We start from the raw sequence: 17,832 nt of genomic DNA on the forward strand, positions 1-17,832 counted from the left end.
CGCTCTTCCGATCTTTGAGCATAACCGAGTTAACACACTGGAGTCCCTGCACCTGCTGCCCGGCGCCCGCGGCGCCCGCGGCCGCGCCGCCAACCGGACCCTGAGCGCCGGCGCCGCTGCCGTCGGGGGCCGGCGGCCCGGGGGTGCCCTGGCCAGGGGCGGCCGCGAGCTGAACGGCACCGCCGCCCGGGCGCCCGGCGGACCGGAGGCGGGGAGCCGGCGGGGACAGCCCGCGGCGGCGGTGGCAGCGGCCAGCGCGGCCGTCAACTACGAGACGTGCTGGGGCTACTACGACGTGAGCGGCCAGTACGACAAGGAGTTCGAGTGCAACAACAGCGAGAGCGGCTACCTGTACTGCTGCGGCACCTGCTACTACCGCTTCTGCTGCAAGAAGCGCCACGAGAAGCTGGACCAGCGCCAGTGCACCAACTACCAGAGCCCCGTGTGGGTGCAGACGCCCAGCACCAAGGTGGTGTCGCCGGGGCCCGAGAACAAGTACGACCCGGAGAAGGACAAGACCAACTTCACCGTCTACATCACCTGCGGGGTTATCGCCTTCGTCATCGTGGCTGGCGTCTTCGCCAAGGTCTCCTATGACAAGGCCCACCGCCCTCCGCGGGAGATGAACATCCACAGGTGAGAGAGTGTGCGTGCGAGCGGCCGCCCGGGCCAGTCCCCGGGTCCCCAGTCCCCAGGTGCCCTGGGTCCGGGTCCCCAGCCTCCCGCTGAGCCTCGCCCCTCTTAACGTGCATCCCGGTCTGCTTCACACTTGGCGCCACCAAGTCGCTCTGACTCTCTGAGACCAGTTTCTCCCTCACTTGCTTCCTTGATGTGCAGATAAATCACAGCTTTCTTATTTCCACCCTTTCTTCAGAGTCCAGAATGCATGCTTTGGTGGTAGGGGAGTTACGGGGCAGAGTAAGGATCAGTGGGGTCCCCCAAGTTTGAGCCTGGGATTTTATGAATTCCATAACCCTGGATGGGGGATGGGGTGGGGTCCGGGGTTCAGTTTTCAGGGCAAGTGGGCACTTTGGGGTAGGCTCCTCTTGGCTTTGGCTTTCTGAGTCTAACCAGCACATCCTCTTTGGTCTAGGATCGTGAACAATGTTGGAACCTTACAGGAGGGAGTATCAAGTGATTTAGTATAAGCTGGGTGTTCCCCATGTGGGGACAGGGTGGGGGGGTGGTATGGAAGGGACGCCTTCCCCAGTAAGAAGGGGTAAAAAATTTCTCCATTCCATGTTGACCAAGAGCAGATGGTGTCTCTTCACTGCCTCCTTGCCCAAGTGGGATGCTTATTTTCCTGCCGAGACTGGAGGACTTGGTCTTTCAAACCCCGTTGGCAGAATGCTCTGAGTTAACACGCTTGCTGTGTTAAGCCCGGTGGACAGCTTTTACCGCTTACTTTTGGGGGGGGGTGACGGGGGCAGCCTCCCCGGGAAACTTATGGCAAGAGCTCGAAATATGGCAAAGCACAGCCCCATCCTGACTGCCTCCCACCCCAGGGCCCTGGCTCCCAGGGAGTCCTTAGGGAAGTCGGAGCCCAGAGAACAGGAAACCAGCCTCTCTCCCCAAGTCAGGGACCGTTGCACCCAGAGGAGGCAAAGTTAGCTCAGCTTCCAGTCCCCTCGTGATGATGAATGGCTGGACCTGGTTCAGCAGAGTCAGGGAACAAATCCTGCCCCAGGACATGCCTCCATTTTTGGCACGGGGTGTGAGCCCTGCCTGGGTAACCAGGACCCCCTCCCCCAGACCAGTCCTGCTTCTGCGTGTGCCAAGCAGACCCCCACCCAGAACCACACAGCTGAAACTCATTTCTATTCTTTCGGCCTGAATGCCTTCTTCCCTTGCCGCTGTGGACATTAATCAGCCGTACCTTGATGAAGAGAGAGAAAGGCAGATAGAAATTTCTGGGCATGATTTTTTTTTCTTCCTTTGAAGATGTTGAGAAAAGATGATACTCCCTGGCAGGTTTTATTGAGTCAAACGCACGACGTGTGGGTATTTCAATAGTGACATACATACTTGGGTATCAGAACTGTGTGTTTCCAAAAGCAGACCTGTGTATAATTCCTCACTCGTCACCCTAAGGGGCCACTGTCCCCCATTCCCCACCCCCCCCAATATCTTATCTTTTAGGTAGTGAGTCTGTGCCTGGCTGGTCCCGGGCATGGGTGGAGGAATTGTGAGAAATGGGATGCGGGCAGTCTGTATCTCCTTGGGGTCTGGTCTGGTGAAGGGTTCTCCCTCGTGGCTCACCTTGGAAAGCAGAAAAGTCATAGCCTGTGGGCAGGCACCTTCCAGAAGCAGTTGTACTCGGTCCTTCCTCTGCCTACCTCCAGGTGCCTTTTCCTGGGCTCCTGGCCACTCATCCCACATTCCCTTGCTCTGGTTTCTTTCTTTTCTGGGCTGCCCCCTACCCTGCCCTCATACCCCCCTATTGAATGTATTTATCATCCCCTGGGAGGATACTGGTGATGGTCTTTGGATGCTGGTGCTGGCCTCTGTTCTGCTGGTTTGTGACCCTGAATGTGTCACTGTTCCTTGGGGTGTTTTTCCCCCTCCCCATCACGGCAAGCCCACGCCCCCAACCCCGGACTAGGATAACTTGTTTGTGTACAGGTGTGAGGCTCAGGGACTGGTGATGGTGTTGGAGCAGTTTCCCTCTGGGGTCAGGAAGGAAGGTAATTGTGGAAGGGAGCTGAGTTCAGCCTGAGACCATGATGTTAACGTGGGATGTTTCTCTCTCAAATTCACCTCCTGATTTTATTCAGTTCACAGCTTCTCTGCGAGCAGCTGTAGCTTTGCCTGCTGGGTGCTTTGGAAACCAACATACTGGGGCCTGTTCGGTGAGGGACAATGCCTGTCTCTGTTTTGGGGGAAAGGGGGCAGAGCCTGAGCCCTCCCTCCAGACACTCCATGATGACCTTGGGCTGGGCGGGGGAGGGGGGGCGGTGGGGTTGGGTGGGTGGGAAGCTCAGCATCCAATTCTGGGTAACTCAGGCACCAAAGCATCCCACCTCGACCTCTCCCCTCCCTGGGTATGTCAGGCTGAGCATACACATGGCAGGGTGCTGCTCCCCAACCCCTGGATGTGTTCCCAGGACGCATCCCAACTCGCTCACACTTGAGAGGTCACCGCTTGTCATTCTGGTGGTAGGGTTGGGGGGGTTTCTGTGCAGAGAGTCTGGTTGGGAACCGGAGTAGAGAAATGGGAAGAGAGAACGAGTCCTAGCTTATGAGTTTTTCCTAGGGAGGGGATGGGGGAGGAGAAAGGATGTACCCTCTCCAGGGGGGTCCGCAGAGGAAGTGGGCTGTGTGTGTGGGTCCCTATGCCTTGAAATAGTTCAGCAGAGACATTTCCTTTCTGGAAAGGTGAAGGATTTATTCCAGTGTGATCCTCTCTCCGAAGATGGGAGCGGGGTGGGCAGGGGCTGGGTCCGAGGGAGGAGGACCGGGTCATCATCCTAAGGGATGTTTGTGGGAGGGTTAGAAGGGGTGGAGGAGGAGGATGCCACCCCAAGATCAGCCACCTGCCTCCTCCTGGTGTCCCCGGGCGGGCCAGCCCTCCGCTCGCCCATGGCACACATTCCTTGGAGCCCGGCTTCCTTTCACTGCTCTGGCCCCCGCAGGGAAGAACAGATTTAGTCTTTTCCAGAAGTGATTAGACCCTGCTGTCCTGTTTCTGTGTGCGGAGTCAGTGTCTGTAGGGGAAACTCTCAGCTCTCCGGTGATGCCAACACCAGCTCAGCTGGACCCCAGAGGGGAGGAAGAGATGGGCGGCCAGGTGGACCAAAGGCTGAGCCGTGCTCTGGGTCTGGGGAGACACTGGACTAGGGGGTGCCCACCTTTTCCCAGCCATGGCCCTGTTTCCCCCCCAGGTCGCTACCTCACCTTCCCCGTTCACCTTCCCCCAGCTGAGGTTCAAGCTCATAAACCACAGGCATGCCCCCTAGCCCCAGCAGTTTCTGCTTTGCTTCCTGGGGCTGTTTATTCAACGAGGGGCTGTGATGTTCTCCCTGGGGCAAGTGCTTCCGCCCAGGCAACGGGCCCCCTCTAGGAGCCATCTCACATTCAAACCCGTCCCCTCCTCCTCACCCGGAGTTGATTCATTAGTGTCCTGGAGAGGAGACTCTCCAAGCGAGAAAGTCTGCCTTTTTTTTTTTTTTTAATTTTAAGTAGCTACCTAGCAGCTGGGACGGAGAGCTCTTAGGGACCTATGGATGTAGTTGGTGGAGTCAGGGATGCCTTGGGTCCTCCCACTCTGCAGGAATGGAGGGGATGGAGGAATTTGGGGTGGGGGGGTCATATGCTCAGGGTTGTGGGCAGGAGAACCTGAGCAGATGGGGCCAGCAATAAAGGAAAAGTGTCAGGAAGCGACCCAACAGCCATCGGGAGGCTCCTTTGTCTTTGAGCTCCTCTGCTTGTTTCTAAAGGAATCAAGAGAACACTCTGTTCCACCTTCTCTCCCTCTAGAAATCCAGAGAGGCCCCTTGCCTGCTGCCTGACCGCGTCTTTGCAATAGCAAGACCCCTCTGCCGGCTGATTTCGTGAATGTTCTTCCCGAATCCGCAGGCAATGAATTGTCCCAGCATTCCCCAAACGCTCCCATTTCTTGGAGCACTGCGAGCTCACTATAATGAATTGATCTAAATAGAGAGTCAACTTGTTTTTTCCTTCAAATAGAGCAGTTGGAAGGACAGGGGGAAAAAATCTTGCCTTGGACTGAAGGTCTGAACATTGCTTGTTTTCTGTTGCCTTGGAGGGGAAAAAAATTGCATGCAGGGAAAGCAGGGAAATTGTAAAGGAATTTAAGGAGGTTATGGAAGAGGGGTTAGGGAAGGACACCCAGAAGACAGGAGGAGGCAAAAATGGCGAAAGGAGGGAGGTAATGGGGTGAGAAGTAGATGTGGTGCCCAGGTCCTGGGCCACATGAATATGCCTTCGATTCCATGGAGGAGCCCTGGTCACCTGCTGGGGGGCGAGATATGTCTCAAACCACATAACCTAAGCCTGTAAGGTGGTACCTTGGACACAGAAGGGCGGCAGAGTTCATTCTGGATTTAGCAGGTCAGCCGTGCACACTGCTTTTCCAGAATCTGGCGCGCTGACAGTTCCGCCTGGTCTGTTGCTCTGCTGTCTTCTTGTCCTCTCCTACCCCGCGCCAGCCCAGAAGGCACGTACGTGCCTGTGTCTCCCGTCCCCACCCACCGCTGACCCCAGGCTCCGAGCGCGTTCCTCGGGAGGAATCCGCTGCTAAGATACCAAGAGTTCTCTCCCCAGTGCTAGACTGCCAAGCCCCAGGTGGAGGAAAAGTCCAATTCACTGTTTTCAACCTCTTTTAATGAGATCAGATTGATTTGGCTGTTGATTCCGATCCAGGGGTTTGGACAGCTGAAGAAGCGAGCTGATGGAAAGAGGTTAGTTTCCCAGCCCCGGGCAGACATGCCCACCGAAGATCCAGAGTAGAAGGGAGCTACACCAGAGGAGGCTTTGTCCTTCCCCCTTGCACTCCCCAATTTCTCCAGGGCCTGGCAGGATCGATTGCTCTTAGATCTTAACTTCCGGCTGCCTTTCCATAGAGTGCGAATCCCCACCACGGGCTGGAAGGGGCGGCCAGCCGCTGGCCGTGGGATGTCACCCCCTCACCTCCCTCTTTGCCACCGCGCCCCGTGTAACGTGCTGCGTAACCTGCTTTTAAGATTATGGCGAACTGGGCACCTGGGTGGCTCCGTGGGTTAAAGCCTCTGCCTTCGGCTCAGGTCGTGATCCCAGGGTCCTGGGATCGAGCCCCACATCGGGCTCTCTGCTCTGTGGGGAGTCTGCTTCCCTCTCTCTCTGCCTGCCTCTCTGCCTACTTGTGATCTCTCTGTCAAATAAAATAAGTAAAATCTTAAAAAAAAAAAAAAAAGATTATGGCGAACTCAGGTGCATCTTGTCTTGCCATCTTGATTTTATCCCTGGACGACGTCCATCCTGCAGAACCACAAAATTGCCTTGCAAGCTTGCCGGTGACATATCTCAGATGGGCGATGGGGAAGGGACCGTATTAGAACCTGGGTTTAATTTGTTTTTTAAATACCTTCTGATGTGATTCTTTTTTTCTCCCTCTCTTTCCTCTGTTTTGGGAAACTCCATCCAGCCCATTGTTTTTCCCTGAGTCACATCTATGACCTCCTGTTTCTCGTTGGTATTGGGAACAGGGAAGAGGGCTTGGTGTAAGGGGTTTACCCACAAACCCTCAGAAGGTCTCCGTCCCTTGGCCTTGATCAGGCTTATTTCACACCCCTTCAAGATGATTGCTCCCCCTGTCTGTTCTTCTTTTATTTTTAGAAGTGAGACCAGATTGTCCTGAAAAGGCAGAGTAATACAGTTGACCCTGGAACAGCACCGGTTTGAACTGTGCGGGTCCCCTTATACACAGATTTTTTTTTTTTATAGTTTTATTCTGCTTTTTTTTTAAACGTAGGCTCCACGTCTGATGTGAGGCTTGAACTCACAACCCTGAGATCAAGAGTCACATGCTCTCCCAACTGAGTCAGCCAGGCACCCTCAGATTTTTTTAAAAATAAATTCAGCGCAGAACAGTAAACGGGTTTTTTCTTACCATTTTCTTCTCCCTAGCTTGGTTTACTGTAAGAATAGAGTATATGTGTGGGTTGGCTGCCGTATTATTGGGAAGGTCGGGCTCAACAATATGCTGTTAGTAGTAGTTAAGCTTTGGGGGGAGTCAAATTATCCTTGGATTTTCAGCTGCCGGAGGGGGTTGTCGCCGCTAACCCCTGCCTTGCTCAAGGGCCAACCATATGTTTTATTATTTTGTCATCATTATAGAATTGTAGAATTTTTATTACAGGCCAGCCATGTAGCCTAATTTCCTGATTTTACAGGCCAGGGGATGCCCAGGGAGGCCAGATCACAATGCCAGGGGGTTCCCAGCTAGCGTGGGGGGTGGAGGGGGGGGGGTGCCTAGACCCGGAAGCTGAGGGCGGGGCTGGGTCTGGGCCCCGCCCACTTTCCTGACAAGGTGTGGCCCAGCCCTGTCTCCTGCATTGAGCACCCATGATGGCTTCACTTAATGCACCTGTCTCTGGGTCGCAACCAGATAACTTCCCAGATGTTTGGAGGAGTGAGTGATGGACTTCTAGCCTCTCTCCTTTCCGTACATTGCTTTGGTCCTTCCTCATTCAGTTTGACCATCCCCTAAAATGATTTCTGTCCGTCTTCCCCAGTCCCCTTGCAGTTTTCTCCAGGTCCCTTTGCAGAGGGCGATGACCTGATTGAAGCACCATCCTTTAACAGGATCCGAGGAATGCAGAGCCCGGAAGAGAGGGAGTGCAACAAAAGCCAGAAAGTTGTGAACCATGGGAAAGGGCCACCAAGCAAAACTGTGGGCCGACCTCTGTAATTCAGAATGTGGGCTCTGAATGCTTTCTCTCTCTCCCAGAAATGGGGTGTGTGGGTGGGGGGAACGCTGAGACCTACCAGGTTCAATGAGTTTCAGTTTTGCCAGAGATCACCAGAGACCTCCAGGTGCCCTGTGGGCCCAATGTGGGGGGGGATTTCCCCTTTGTCCTCTAGGGTGGCTCCCCAAATATATGACAGCTCTGTGAGTCCCAGAGGCACGCTCACTGCTACCAGCCCTTGCCTATTCCCAGGGCTGGGCCATGACCCCACAGGGACAGAGTGGATACAAGGTGAGGGGTCCAGAGAAGCTTCTAGAAGGATGGCTAATGAAGCTGGAGATTTAGGTCCGGCCATTCTGTGACATTCATCTTGATGGCAGGCAATTTGGGACCCCTCTCCTACAATGCGCCCGATCCTAACTTTGAAAGAGCCAGGACGTCCCTATCCTAATATGTCCTCCTTCCAAGCAGTCACCTTGGCAGGTCCCAGGCTCCCTCTTCTCCAGAAAACCGTTGCCACGGTTCCTCCTGGAAGTGTTCTCGGAGCCCAAGGCATGTCATCTCGACTCTCCGAAACGGCACAGATTTTTATCCTCTTAGGGTAGATGTGATTCTTGTAAGCAGCGATGAGTCACCGGGCTGAGGCCGATGAATGGAGTTGGTGATCGGCCAGTCATTCGCAGACACAAAGGGCGCCTCCAGTAATGAGACCTGCCCTCCTGGGAGCCTCGTGGCCGCTGTCCCCAGAGGCCGGGCCCAGAGGAGGTGTTCCAGTAAGGAACGGCAGCCTTGGAAAGCCGAGCCCGGTGGCCATGGGGGCCACTTTGCAGAGACCACGCTGCATGCAGGAGGGTATGACCAGCCTTCCCCAAATCAGCCTCATGTCCTATCAGCATGTCCCAGCAGACAGTGGAGGCCCTGGGGAAAGAAAGCACTCGAACATGCAGGGAAGAAAGTTCAAATAACTGCTCAGAGAGGGAGAACCAAAAAAAAAGAATGTCCCACATTTTTTCATGAGATAAGTAGACTACTCAATTTAGATTTTTAATTTGATTCTGAGGGTAGAGGGACCCAAATTCTTGGGGATGCGTGCAGCCGGGCTTGGGGTCAGAGCTGGAGGGTCTCTGCGCCCTCCCGTCTGTCCGTGTGGATGCCATCACCTCCGCGATCTGGCGTTTGCGTCAAGTCCCTGCTGGGGCCACACAGCCCTTGGACAGGTGGAAGTGTTTGCACGTGCAGGGAGGTGGGGCTGCCCCTGACCATGGCGCGTGGATTCCTACATGAACTGCACTCCCCCTGGCCCCTTCTCCCAGAGAGCGTGCGCACCAGGGCACAGCCTCTGGTCCCCGCACACCCCCTAATGGGCACTCTTGTTGGACCCTGGGGGATCAGCCCTGCTCTGTGGCTGGGAAGCCCCCTTCCTCTGTTCAAAGGTGAAGATGGGAGAAGGTCTGTTTCCCGGAAGCTTACACAACTCCGTCTTCTGTGCGTCTGCAGAAAGCCAGCCTTGAGGAGGGCCAGACGGCTGAAGGTCACCTGGATGAAACAGGGAGGGTGGTAGGGAGAGGCTGACCAGAGCTCTCAGTCTCCAGGGCTTCCTCTGTGCCCGGAACCCTGCTATGTACTGGACATAAACTGTCTCACTGCATCCTTCCTTCACCCTCTGGGGATAAGTGCCCATTGCACGGAGGAGGAAATCAGCTCAGAGAGGCTTAGTAACTTGCCTAAGGTCACACAGCTAGAACATGGCCAGTCTCTATCTCCATGGGGGGCGGGGGGCAGCTGGCTCCCACCGCCCCAGATGTAAACGGGTCAGTGATGCTCCGATTCCTTGAGAAAGCAAAGAGGCCTCTTACCGTGCCCTGGCACGGGTTATCGTGGTGAGAAATGAGGGCATTTCTCATGCCCTGCAGATCGGGGTGCCACAGAACCGGGCTGGTGGCCTCACTTGCATTGCCTGCAGGGCCTGAGGCCACCAGGGCAGTGCAAAGCCTTGTTTTCAAGAATGGATCACGTTGGCGGACGATGGTGAAGGCAACACAAAGAAAATGCGTAAAAACAAAAGTGAAGCAAAACACCCCGATTCCATGGAGGAACGCCAACAACAAAAACAACAATCCTTTACCGTTATTGGCAGAAACCCATCCTCCCCCCCAGCCCGGCTCCCCCCCCCCAACCCCAGGGCAGTTCTGCACGAGTCCAGCTCTGAAGAGTAATAGAGGCGCTGGGGAGAGGAAGTGATCTGGGGGCGAGGGGATGGACCTCGGGCCATTCCCAGTTCTAATTACCGGGACCTGCAGCTCCCAAGCAGTTCCATTTGTCACTGCCCCCTCCCTGCCCCATTTATAATACGTAGCACAGGGCACACCAGGCAGAGTTTTGCCCGACTCACTGCTGCTTGCCGCTCTGGTCCTGCGCTTTCCCTGTTTTAAGTCTCCCAGCCGGGTCTCCTAATTCCTCCTTCTTATCAGGTGTTTCTCTGCTTCTTGTGACCTGGAGTCCCCTGTCCAGAAAGGCATGCTTGAAGGAAGACACCCCGGGGAGCCCTCAGCGCCCTGGCCTTTATTCCCAAACTTCTGTTGTCCTGGTCAGTGGTGGTGGTCACGGCCGTGGTGGTGGTCAGTTGTGCGGCTCACACTCCCTGGCCTGTGGCGCCCAGGGCAGGGTCCCTGATGGAGGGGGGTACTCACCCGACTGAGGGTGGGTGTAGGAACAATTTCCCTAGCTTTCTCCAGGGAGACGAAGTTTCCTGGACACTGTTTCCAGTCCCCATCCTGGCTCAGACCCATTCGGGTCAGAGGAACAGGAGAACACTTGTTCCTCCTTGCTCACGCCCACTGTCCCCACCTCGAGACCATGGAGGCCAAGTTCCAACCAGGTGCTGGGTGGCTACAACCTTGGCCCTGCTCCCCGGGCGTTTGGGAGAGAGGAGTCACTGCTTTCTGCAGGCTTCCCAAACACTCATTATTCCTTGCTTTTTTGGCATTTGGTCTTGTGTACTGTTCCCATTAGCTCCGGTATTAAAGTCTCATTACTTAGGACATCTGTCCTCTGGACATATTCGCGGCTCCCTTAGCCAAATGTCCTCTTCTGGGAAGGATGCTTTCCACCGTGTCCCCTCTTGGATCTTCCTTTGGTCTTGCTGCCCCAGTGAGGAGGGATTTGAACCCAAGAGGGCTTGTGGGGGAGTGGCTGTTAATTTTAAGTGGTGCCTGAGCGTGGGTTCCAGAGCTCACCCATCCCCTCCCTTTGGAGGTCTTGGGACTGCAGACCCTTGCTGTCATCCCTAGGGGTTGGGTAAGAATGGGCGTCAGTCCCCGCCTCCCAGGCACTGGGGCTGCCTGGGGCCCCGTGGAAGAATCAGGTTTCTTCCTGATTGAACTAACAGCCGGCCCTCTGTGTCTTTTTTGACTGCATCCCGAGAAGTTTGCTCGAACTTTCCCAGGGGATGATGCATTTCTCCTACCTGTCCTGCTTTTTTGGATCCCCCTTCACTTCTGTTGGGTTGGGTCCCTTTGCTCTCTCTCCCTCCAGCTCTCCTTCTTGAACTCGTCCTGCTGTAACTTCATTAAACGGCTTCGACTGAGACTCTGCTAATTCCGCGTGTATCCAAATCGGACCTGGGTGACGTTGTTTTTCTTTCCTCTATCTGATAAAAATCTGTAATGAACAGATTAATAGCTCAGACAAGACTGCAAAGATTGCGCAGGGCACAGAGACCATGCGGTAGTACAGATTTTTCAAGCAGGCTCTTCCTAGACGGTTGGCCTGCTAATTACCAATCATTCTTATCTATTCAATGAAGTAGCTCTCCAGCTCCACAAAGATCAATTTTTTGGGTTTTGTTTTGTTGTTGTTTTTCCTAGCCTAGTTTGTAATCTTGCAATGGCCCAGGAATTAGTAAGAATGCATTTCCTTTAAAGTGTTTTTGAATTTCCATGCCTGTTTGACTGATTGGGATTAAGTATATTGGGGATGCTTGACCATAGACTGCTTCAAATTCCCTTTTTAATTCCCTCCGGGGGGCTCCTGCTAATTGCCCCTCTTGTTGTTTCTTTTTTTTTTTTTTTTCTTTGTATTGCCCTGAGTTTTTAGAATCTGGAAACTCTCTCTCTTTCGGCGTTGCAAACTCTGCAGTGGGTCCTCCCACAACCCAGAAGGTTCTCCTCATTCCCTCTTGCCCTGGGATGAGCCCCTGGACACGGGGGGTTAGGAACCCAGGGTTTCCTGGGAGCTGAGATAAGAGGCAGGCTAATCCCACCTTGGGTCACTTTCTGTCGCCATGCCCTTGGGTGAGTCCCTTGGCCCTGACCTGACAGACTTTGGTCTGTCAGCTGGCTGTGGGATGGGGGCCACCAAGTTGTGGAGCTGTGTTCTTCTCTGGCCCCATTCTGGTCTCAGCCACCCGGGAGGTTGAGGCAAGCAGAATGTACATCCGTACATCAAATGTCCTGGGAGAAAATGCATTTTCCTTGTACACTCCCTTCAGGTAAGAATGGTGTGATGGCTTGACTTTAGCATCTTAAGCTCACACCATCTCTTGGGTGAAGGGGACTTGGGAGCTCTTTTGGTCCTCACATACATGTGCATCGAGACCTGGGCTCCCTCTGTTCCTGGAGTGATCCATTAGGTTCTGAGGACGTAATTCTCGTTAATTCTTATGGGGAGCCAACATCGACTTCTTGGCATGAGGCGTCTCCAGTGGAACAACCCATAGGAAATGTATCCTTTCTTCTGGAAGACAAGAAGTCTTCTTTCTCTATGGAGATGGCAAGGGCATGCCCCCTTCAGTCTCCCTTTTCCTTGGATAAATATCCCTAGCTACGAGTCTCTTCCTCATGGGACATGCATTCAAGTGTTTGTACCCGTGCGAGGGCGGTTCACATCAAAATGGGCTTATAAATCTCTAGCAGAACCCCCAGGTGACATTTTCCCCAGCAACATGCAGGTCTCGGTCATTTGGGTGCCTTGCAAACATCTGAAGATTCCTTTTGGGAAATTGGTGGGTCTCCAGGGCTAGGCATCTGTCCGTCTCCCCGACCAGGATATCAGGACGAAACGTGTGTTTGCTTGTCTTGTTCACACCTGTATTTTATGCCTGGAGCAGTGCCTGGCACAGGCAGGTGCTTACTTAATGGGGTTGAACGAAGGGCTGGCGTAAGTAATGAAAATGGGGAGGACGTTGGGTGGTCTCTACGTGGACCCCACTCTTCTGATGGTTCTGTCGATGCGAAGATAGTTGAGTTTGGAAGTGCCAGTCATGTTTATACTTTTTTTTTTTTCCTTAAAGAAGAAAGGAAGGAAGGAAAAGGGAAATAGGAAGAACGAAAAACAAAAACAGCCCAGCTGAATCCTTTGCAGCAAACTTCTCCCTGGCTAGTGTGATGCGTTTGCTCTTTTAGGCCCCGCTGGAGTCTTGATTTGTTTTGCTCACAAAGTAAAACTCCTTGCTTTTCAGCTGAGCTCTATCTCAGAGCTTCCTCCCAGTCTATCGGAAACACAGCTGGTGACGGCCTCGCGGAGAGGAACTGACACTCTTCCTTGCACTTTGGCTGTCAGAGGCCAGGTTCAGGGTTCAGGGAACACAGCTGTGTGACCAGACGCGTGCCTGTCCTGAGGCCTGATTGGAAAAGATGGGACGTGGGTGGTCCCTTCCAGGATGACCCGTGGCCGTTGTGTGCCAGAGTTTGGCCCATCTGGCACTGTGGACGCAGGCCTCCGGGAAGCCCCTCTTCCATCCTTACTTCTGCTGTGCTCCTGTGGGCTGTGCCTGAGCATACACGAGGAGGTTGTCGCCGGATTTATTTATTATTCAAATATTTATATAGTGCTTCCCGGTTGCCGGGTTCTGTCTGAAGTGCTCTATGAATATTAACTCATTTAATCTCTGCGATAACTCAGAAGAGGTAGACTTTCTTTTTGGTTTTATTATTTCAGCTTTATTTTTTCAATGAGGAAACAGAACCGCAGGGCACCTACGTAGCTGGTGGTTGTCAGCATACTAAGTGGTCAGCATTCCCGCCCGGGAACTCTGGCTGCAGGACCCCCATGATAGGCTGCCCCACCTTCCTTTGGTCTCAGCCCTGGATTTCGGTTCACGCACCTATGGCACGTCGAGAGAAGGACGCCGAGATAACAAAAGGAAAACCCCGGTGGCGGGTACATGTATGAATTCCTGTGTCACCTGCCTGTCCACTGCTACGCTGACAAATCTTGGGAGCATTTTTGTTTGCCCCCAGTTCGAAGTGGTAGACGCCCTCAACCCATCGAGCTCTTGGATTTGTTCTCGGATGATCCAGATGTTTGTAGAAAGTCTAGGCATGGTGTTGATGCTGCCCCATTTTCCACTCCCGGGTAAATTTTCACATGATTCATGAGGCCAGGAATGCAGAGTGTGGTGGGCATACTGTGAGGGGCAGACGGGGGCGGGGGGGGGCGGCCAGAGGAGGCATGTCTGTGCTCCAGCTGGCTCAGGGCTAACCATCACGTCACAGCCCCCAGACAGGTGCCTGTCGGGATGGAGCAACGTGGCCAGCTTACCTGGAAAGCAAAGCAGACCGGCCGAGCCTTCCCTCCCTGGGTCCCGCGGTGTTCACTGGCCACGATGAATTCCCATTGTGCCCGGGGACAACTCAGACCCCCAGAACAGCTCAGTGCAGATGCGCAAACATTGTTACCACAACAAAGGAGATCTCCACACCCATTTGGAGCCTCTCTGTATGAGGAGAGCGGTCTCGTGCAGACACAAAGCTAGCAGCTGTGTTTTTCAAGTGGACTGTGAGAGAACCAGAAATAAGAACTAAATGAAGCCATTCTCCTCGGCCGGTGTTTATTAAAAATATATTCACTTTGATTGTCCGGAGCGCGTGTTTTGGAGAATTAAAGGCACGCCGACTGCCCAGGAAACAGGTAGGAGGAGGAAGTTACAGAGGACACTTGCTCTTCCCAGCATCCCGCAAAAGCTCTGTTCTCTGGGACTCAGATAACCAGAATATTGGATTTAACCAGATTAGAATATCTGCATTCTACTTCTAGGAGAAATACAAAAGGAGCCGTCAGAGGTTTACTTAAGGAGGGAAAAAGAAAAAGAAAAAGAATAAAAACAACCTTTCATGGTTCATCCTGCAGTTTTTACACAAATAACTGTGTTTTCCTAGAATAATCTGCATTTTGCTTAGTGTTCTCCAAAGAGAGCTAAAGATTAGGCTGCTGGCCCTCTCATGGAAGAAACTTGCATTCTTTTAAAAAAATATATTAATTATATTCAGTATATTCTACTTAATTAGGCAGGAATGCTTTTAGAAAATTCTTCAAGATCAAGAGCGTTTTCATTAGTCCTCAGGAGTAAGAGCATTAACCAGAATAGCTTATTCATGGAGCAGTTGATCCGTTTGGCCTTTTACCACACCTATCCAACAGCAGAAATGTCTTCCTTCTCCCTCCGGAAAGCGAAAAGACACAGTTAGGGGTTGAAACGAGCCAGCTTGCCTTGTCCTTGGCAGAGAAAAGCTTACTGGACACTACGTGAACTTAGTTTCTCCCATCCGTGGCATTTAGGGGGCTCGGAACTCCCGAGAAAGAAACTCCACGGAGTCCAGGGACTGAGTGCTGGGTAGGAGGACAAGGGTTTGGTAGAGCAAGACTACCTCCTCACTAGGACCTTGTGCAGAGCAAGGGTTCTAAGAAACTATGTTGGTGCTCTCCTCAGGACTCAGTGGGACAAAACAGTTGCCCTCTAAAAACAACGTAAAAACATTCTGGCTGCTGGTGTCGATGACTCACAGAGGTCACTAGAAATGGGTAGCCGAGAGGGAGCTGGCTTCTGTTTGGGCCAATTTTTCCGCTAACCATTGAGCACTCCTACAACCTTGGGTTCAGAGACCCTTGGAGGGATGTGTTAGGTGGAAAATCATGTGACTAGGTGGATGGAGGGACGGGTGGGTGGACGAGCATATGCATGAATGAATGGATGAATGGATAATCTGGTGGTTTAAAGGAAGCCTCTGTCTCTTCACCTACCCATGGGTAGAATCTGGATTTACCACCTCCTAGTTGTGTGCCGTTGGGCCATATGGCTAGCCTTGCAAAGTCTTAGTATTCCCAGCAGTTAGTTATGGCTCCGATAGCGTCTCCCAAATCATGTTGTTTTGAGGGTTGGAGGATAGGGGGGGTGTAAGAGTTTAGCATGGGTGTCTGGTACATAGTCATCCCTCAGTCAATGATAGTGGTCCATTTCCTAAGTCTTTGAGTTCCTGCTGACTTTCCCAAGCAGGCAAGGTTATGAAGCAAAGGCTACGAAGGTTTTATTTCTCTCTTGTCAAGGGGAACCACGTGCCCTTTTTAGAAAGAGTCCATGTCTCCCGAATGCAGGTGGCAGCCCGTCAAAATGTTGACCAGGCCTGGTCACCGGTGTCCAGACAACTCAACACTTGGGGTGTTCAGACACACTTCCATTTCCTTGGGATCGCTGGCGTTATTAGTCAAGGTTTTTAAGCAGGTGAATCCGGAGTCTTGACCCAAATCGTTCACTTACTGATTGTTTCTCCGTGCCCAGATGTTAGCTGGCATTTGCTAAGTTGGTAGACCCAGGGGGAGAGACCCGACGGACTCACTGGTGCAAGCGGACCCAGCACAGGGCAGAGAGATCAACACAGGCCGCGGTCCCAGTGAGCAGAAGAACACCCAGACTCAGGTCCCGCGCCCCCAATTTGAATTTCTCTTCCATCACGTCCCAGCCCTAGAATCCGTCCAAGCCTCAGTTCTGGGTTAAAAATCAGGGCAGTACTGCCTGCCGAGGTCACGCAGGCTTCGAGGGGGTGTCACGGCCGATCAGGCAGGCGAGGGCATGTAGGACCGGGTTAGCGGGGCACAGACGTGCAGGGGTGTCTCAGTGATGCAGATGGTGAAGACACACGCAGTGGCTCCCGAGGACCCCTGAAGGTTCCTGGCCGGAATGCTCATATACGACGGTTTGCCCTGCTCCGACTTGCTGCCCAGTTAATTTACTCTCCCCTGCTCACCACGCATCCAGGAAAGCCACGGAATCCATGTGCCAGAGGGAGTGGCGAGCCAAGGCCACAATCCGGGCAATTCAGGCAAAAAAGCATGCTTTTGTTAGACTTACCCGGATATGGCAGCAAATGTGGCGGGGGTGGGGTGGGCGGCGGGGAGGTTGGGATGATTAGCAAGATTCTTCAAGTTCTTTTTTTAAAAAATTTTATTATTATTATTATTATTATTATTATTTTATTATGTAAACTCTATGCTCAACGTGGGACTCGAATTCACGACCCTGAGATCAGGAGTCCCGTGTCCCACCAGCTGGGCCAGCCAGCCACCCCCAAGACTCTTCAGGTCCTTAAATGAGAAGCTTGTAGGGGGCCAGGGGGCGCGGGGGGGGGGTTCGTCCTTGGGTGGGAAGCCCCCTCTGTCCTTGCTGGCCTGGCCCTATCCTGTTCCCACTGCTCCTCCCCTGTCTGAGCCCCTCCCCCTCCCTTACCTTCTGAGTCATTTCTGAGCGATTTCTCTGAATTTCTTTTTGTTCCTCACTCCCCCTGTCCTCCCTCCACCTTCTTGTCCCTGCCCAGTTCTGTCCCCTTGTCTGTCCGTATCCCTTTCTCTCCAGCCCAGTCTCTGCCTCCCCACTGCCTCTCTGTGGCTCTGAGTCCCTGCCTTACTGTCTGCCCTCCTTCGTCCTATCTCTCCCCTCCTCTGTCCGCCTGTCCCCCTCTGTCCTCTCCTCCCTTCTGCCCCCCTCTCGGACCTGGAAAGGGCTGCCCACTCTCTTCTTGTAAGCCCCGCCTCCCCATCCCTCCCTGACCGATTTTCTTTCCCGTGGTTGGAAAATAGCTCAGGCCCTAACCCATTTCCTGGGGCACATCCAGATTAATGAGGTGGGACTGGAATGGCACGTTTCAGAATTAGAATAATATTTATCAAGACCCTGGGGAGAAGGGGATGGAAGATGGAGAGCAGCAGAGGGACGGGAGCAAGGAAGGGAGGTCACGGGCTGGGGGGCTGAGGCAAGGGGCTATGAGGGCAGCTGCCTGAGGGCACCACTCCTAAGGACACCGCCTAGGAATTAGGGCCACCTCTCCCCTTGCCAGAAGGTGGGGGGCCCAGGAGCATGGCCCTGGCTGGCGTGTTTCTCATTAGGGACCACACAGGGCAAGCCTGCCTCTTTAGGAACACCTCTAGTGCGTCTCTCCCCCTTGGCCATGCCGCCCGGCTCAGCCCAGCCAAGCCGGCATCTGGAAAGGATACAGGGCAAGTCACTGTCTTCACGAGGAGATGGCCTCGCTGTACCCCAGTTTAAACTCCTTCTCTGGCCACAAGCCAGACCCAAGCACAGCGCTGTGCACTGAGCCTGATGGTCTCCGGCAAAGTGTCTTCCCTCCACCCCTGAGTCCACAGAGCCTGCGTCCTG

The 17,832-nt window shown here is 53.5% G+C and overlaps 1 protein-coding gene across 1 annotated transcript in view; it reads left to right on the forward strand.

Moving 5' to 3' along the window:
* LOC111161094 (shisa family member 6) overlaps window positions 1-17,832 on the forward strand; it is a 280,061-nt gene that overhangs the window by 6,174 nt on the left and 256,055 nt on the right. Inside the window, exon 5 of the mRNA XM_022524577.1 lies at window positions 20-636. Within this exon, the coding sequence (XP_022380285.1) occupies window positions 20-636 (617 nt within the window). The remainder of the gene's footprint in view (window positions 1-19; window positions 637-17,832) is intronic.

This window comes from Enhydra lutris, unplaced genomic scaffold (genome assembly GCF_002288905.1).
Source record: "Enhydra lutris kenyoni isolate GAN:26980312 unplaced genomic scaffold, ASM228890v2 scaffoldscaffold82, whole genome shotgun sequence".
In the NCBI taxonomy this organism is placed as follows: domain Eukaryota; kingdom Metazoa; phylum Chordata; class Mammalia; order Carnivora; family Mustelidae; genus Enhydra; species Enhydra lutris.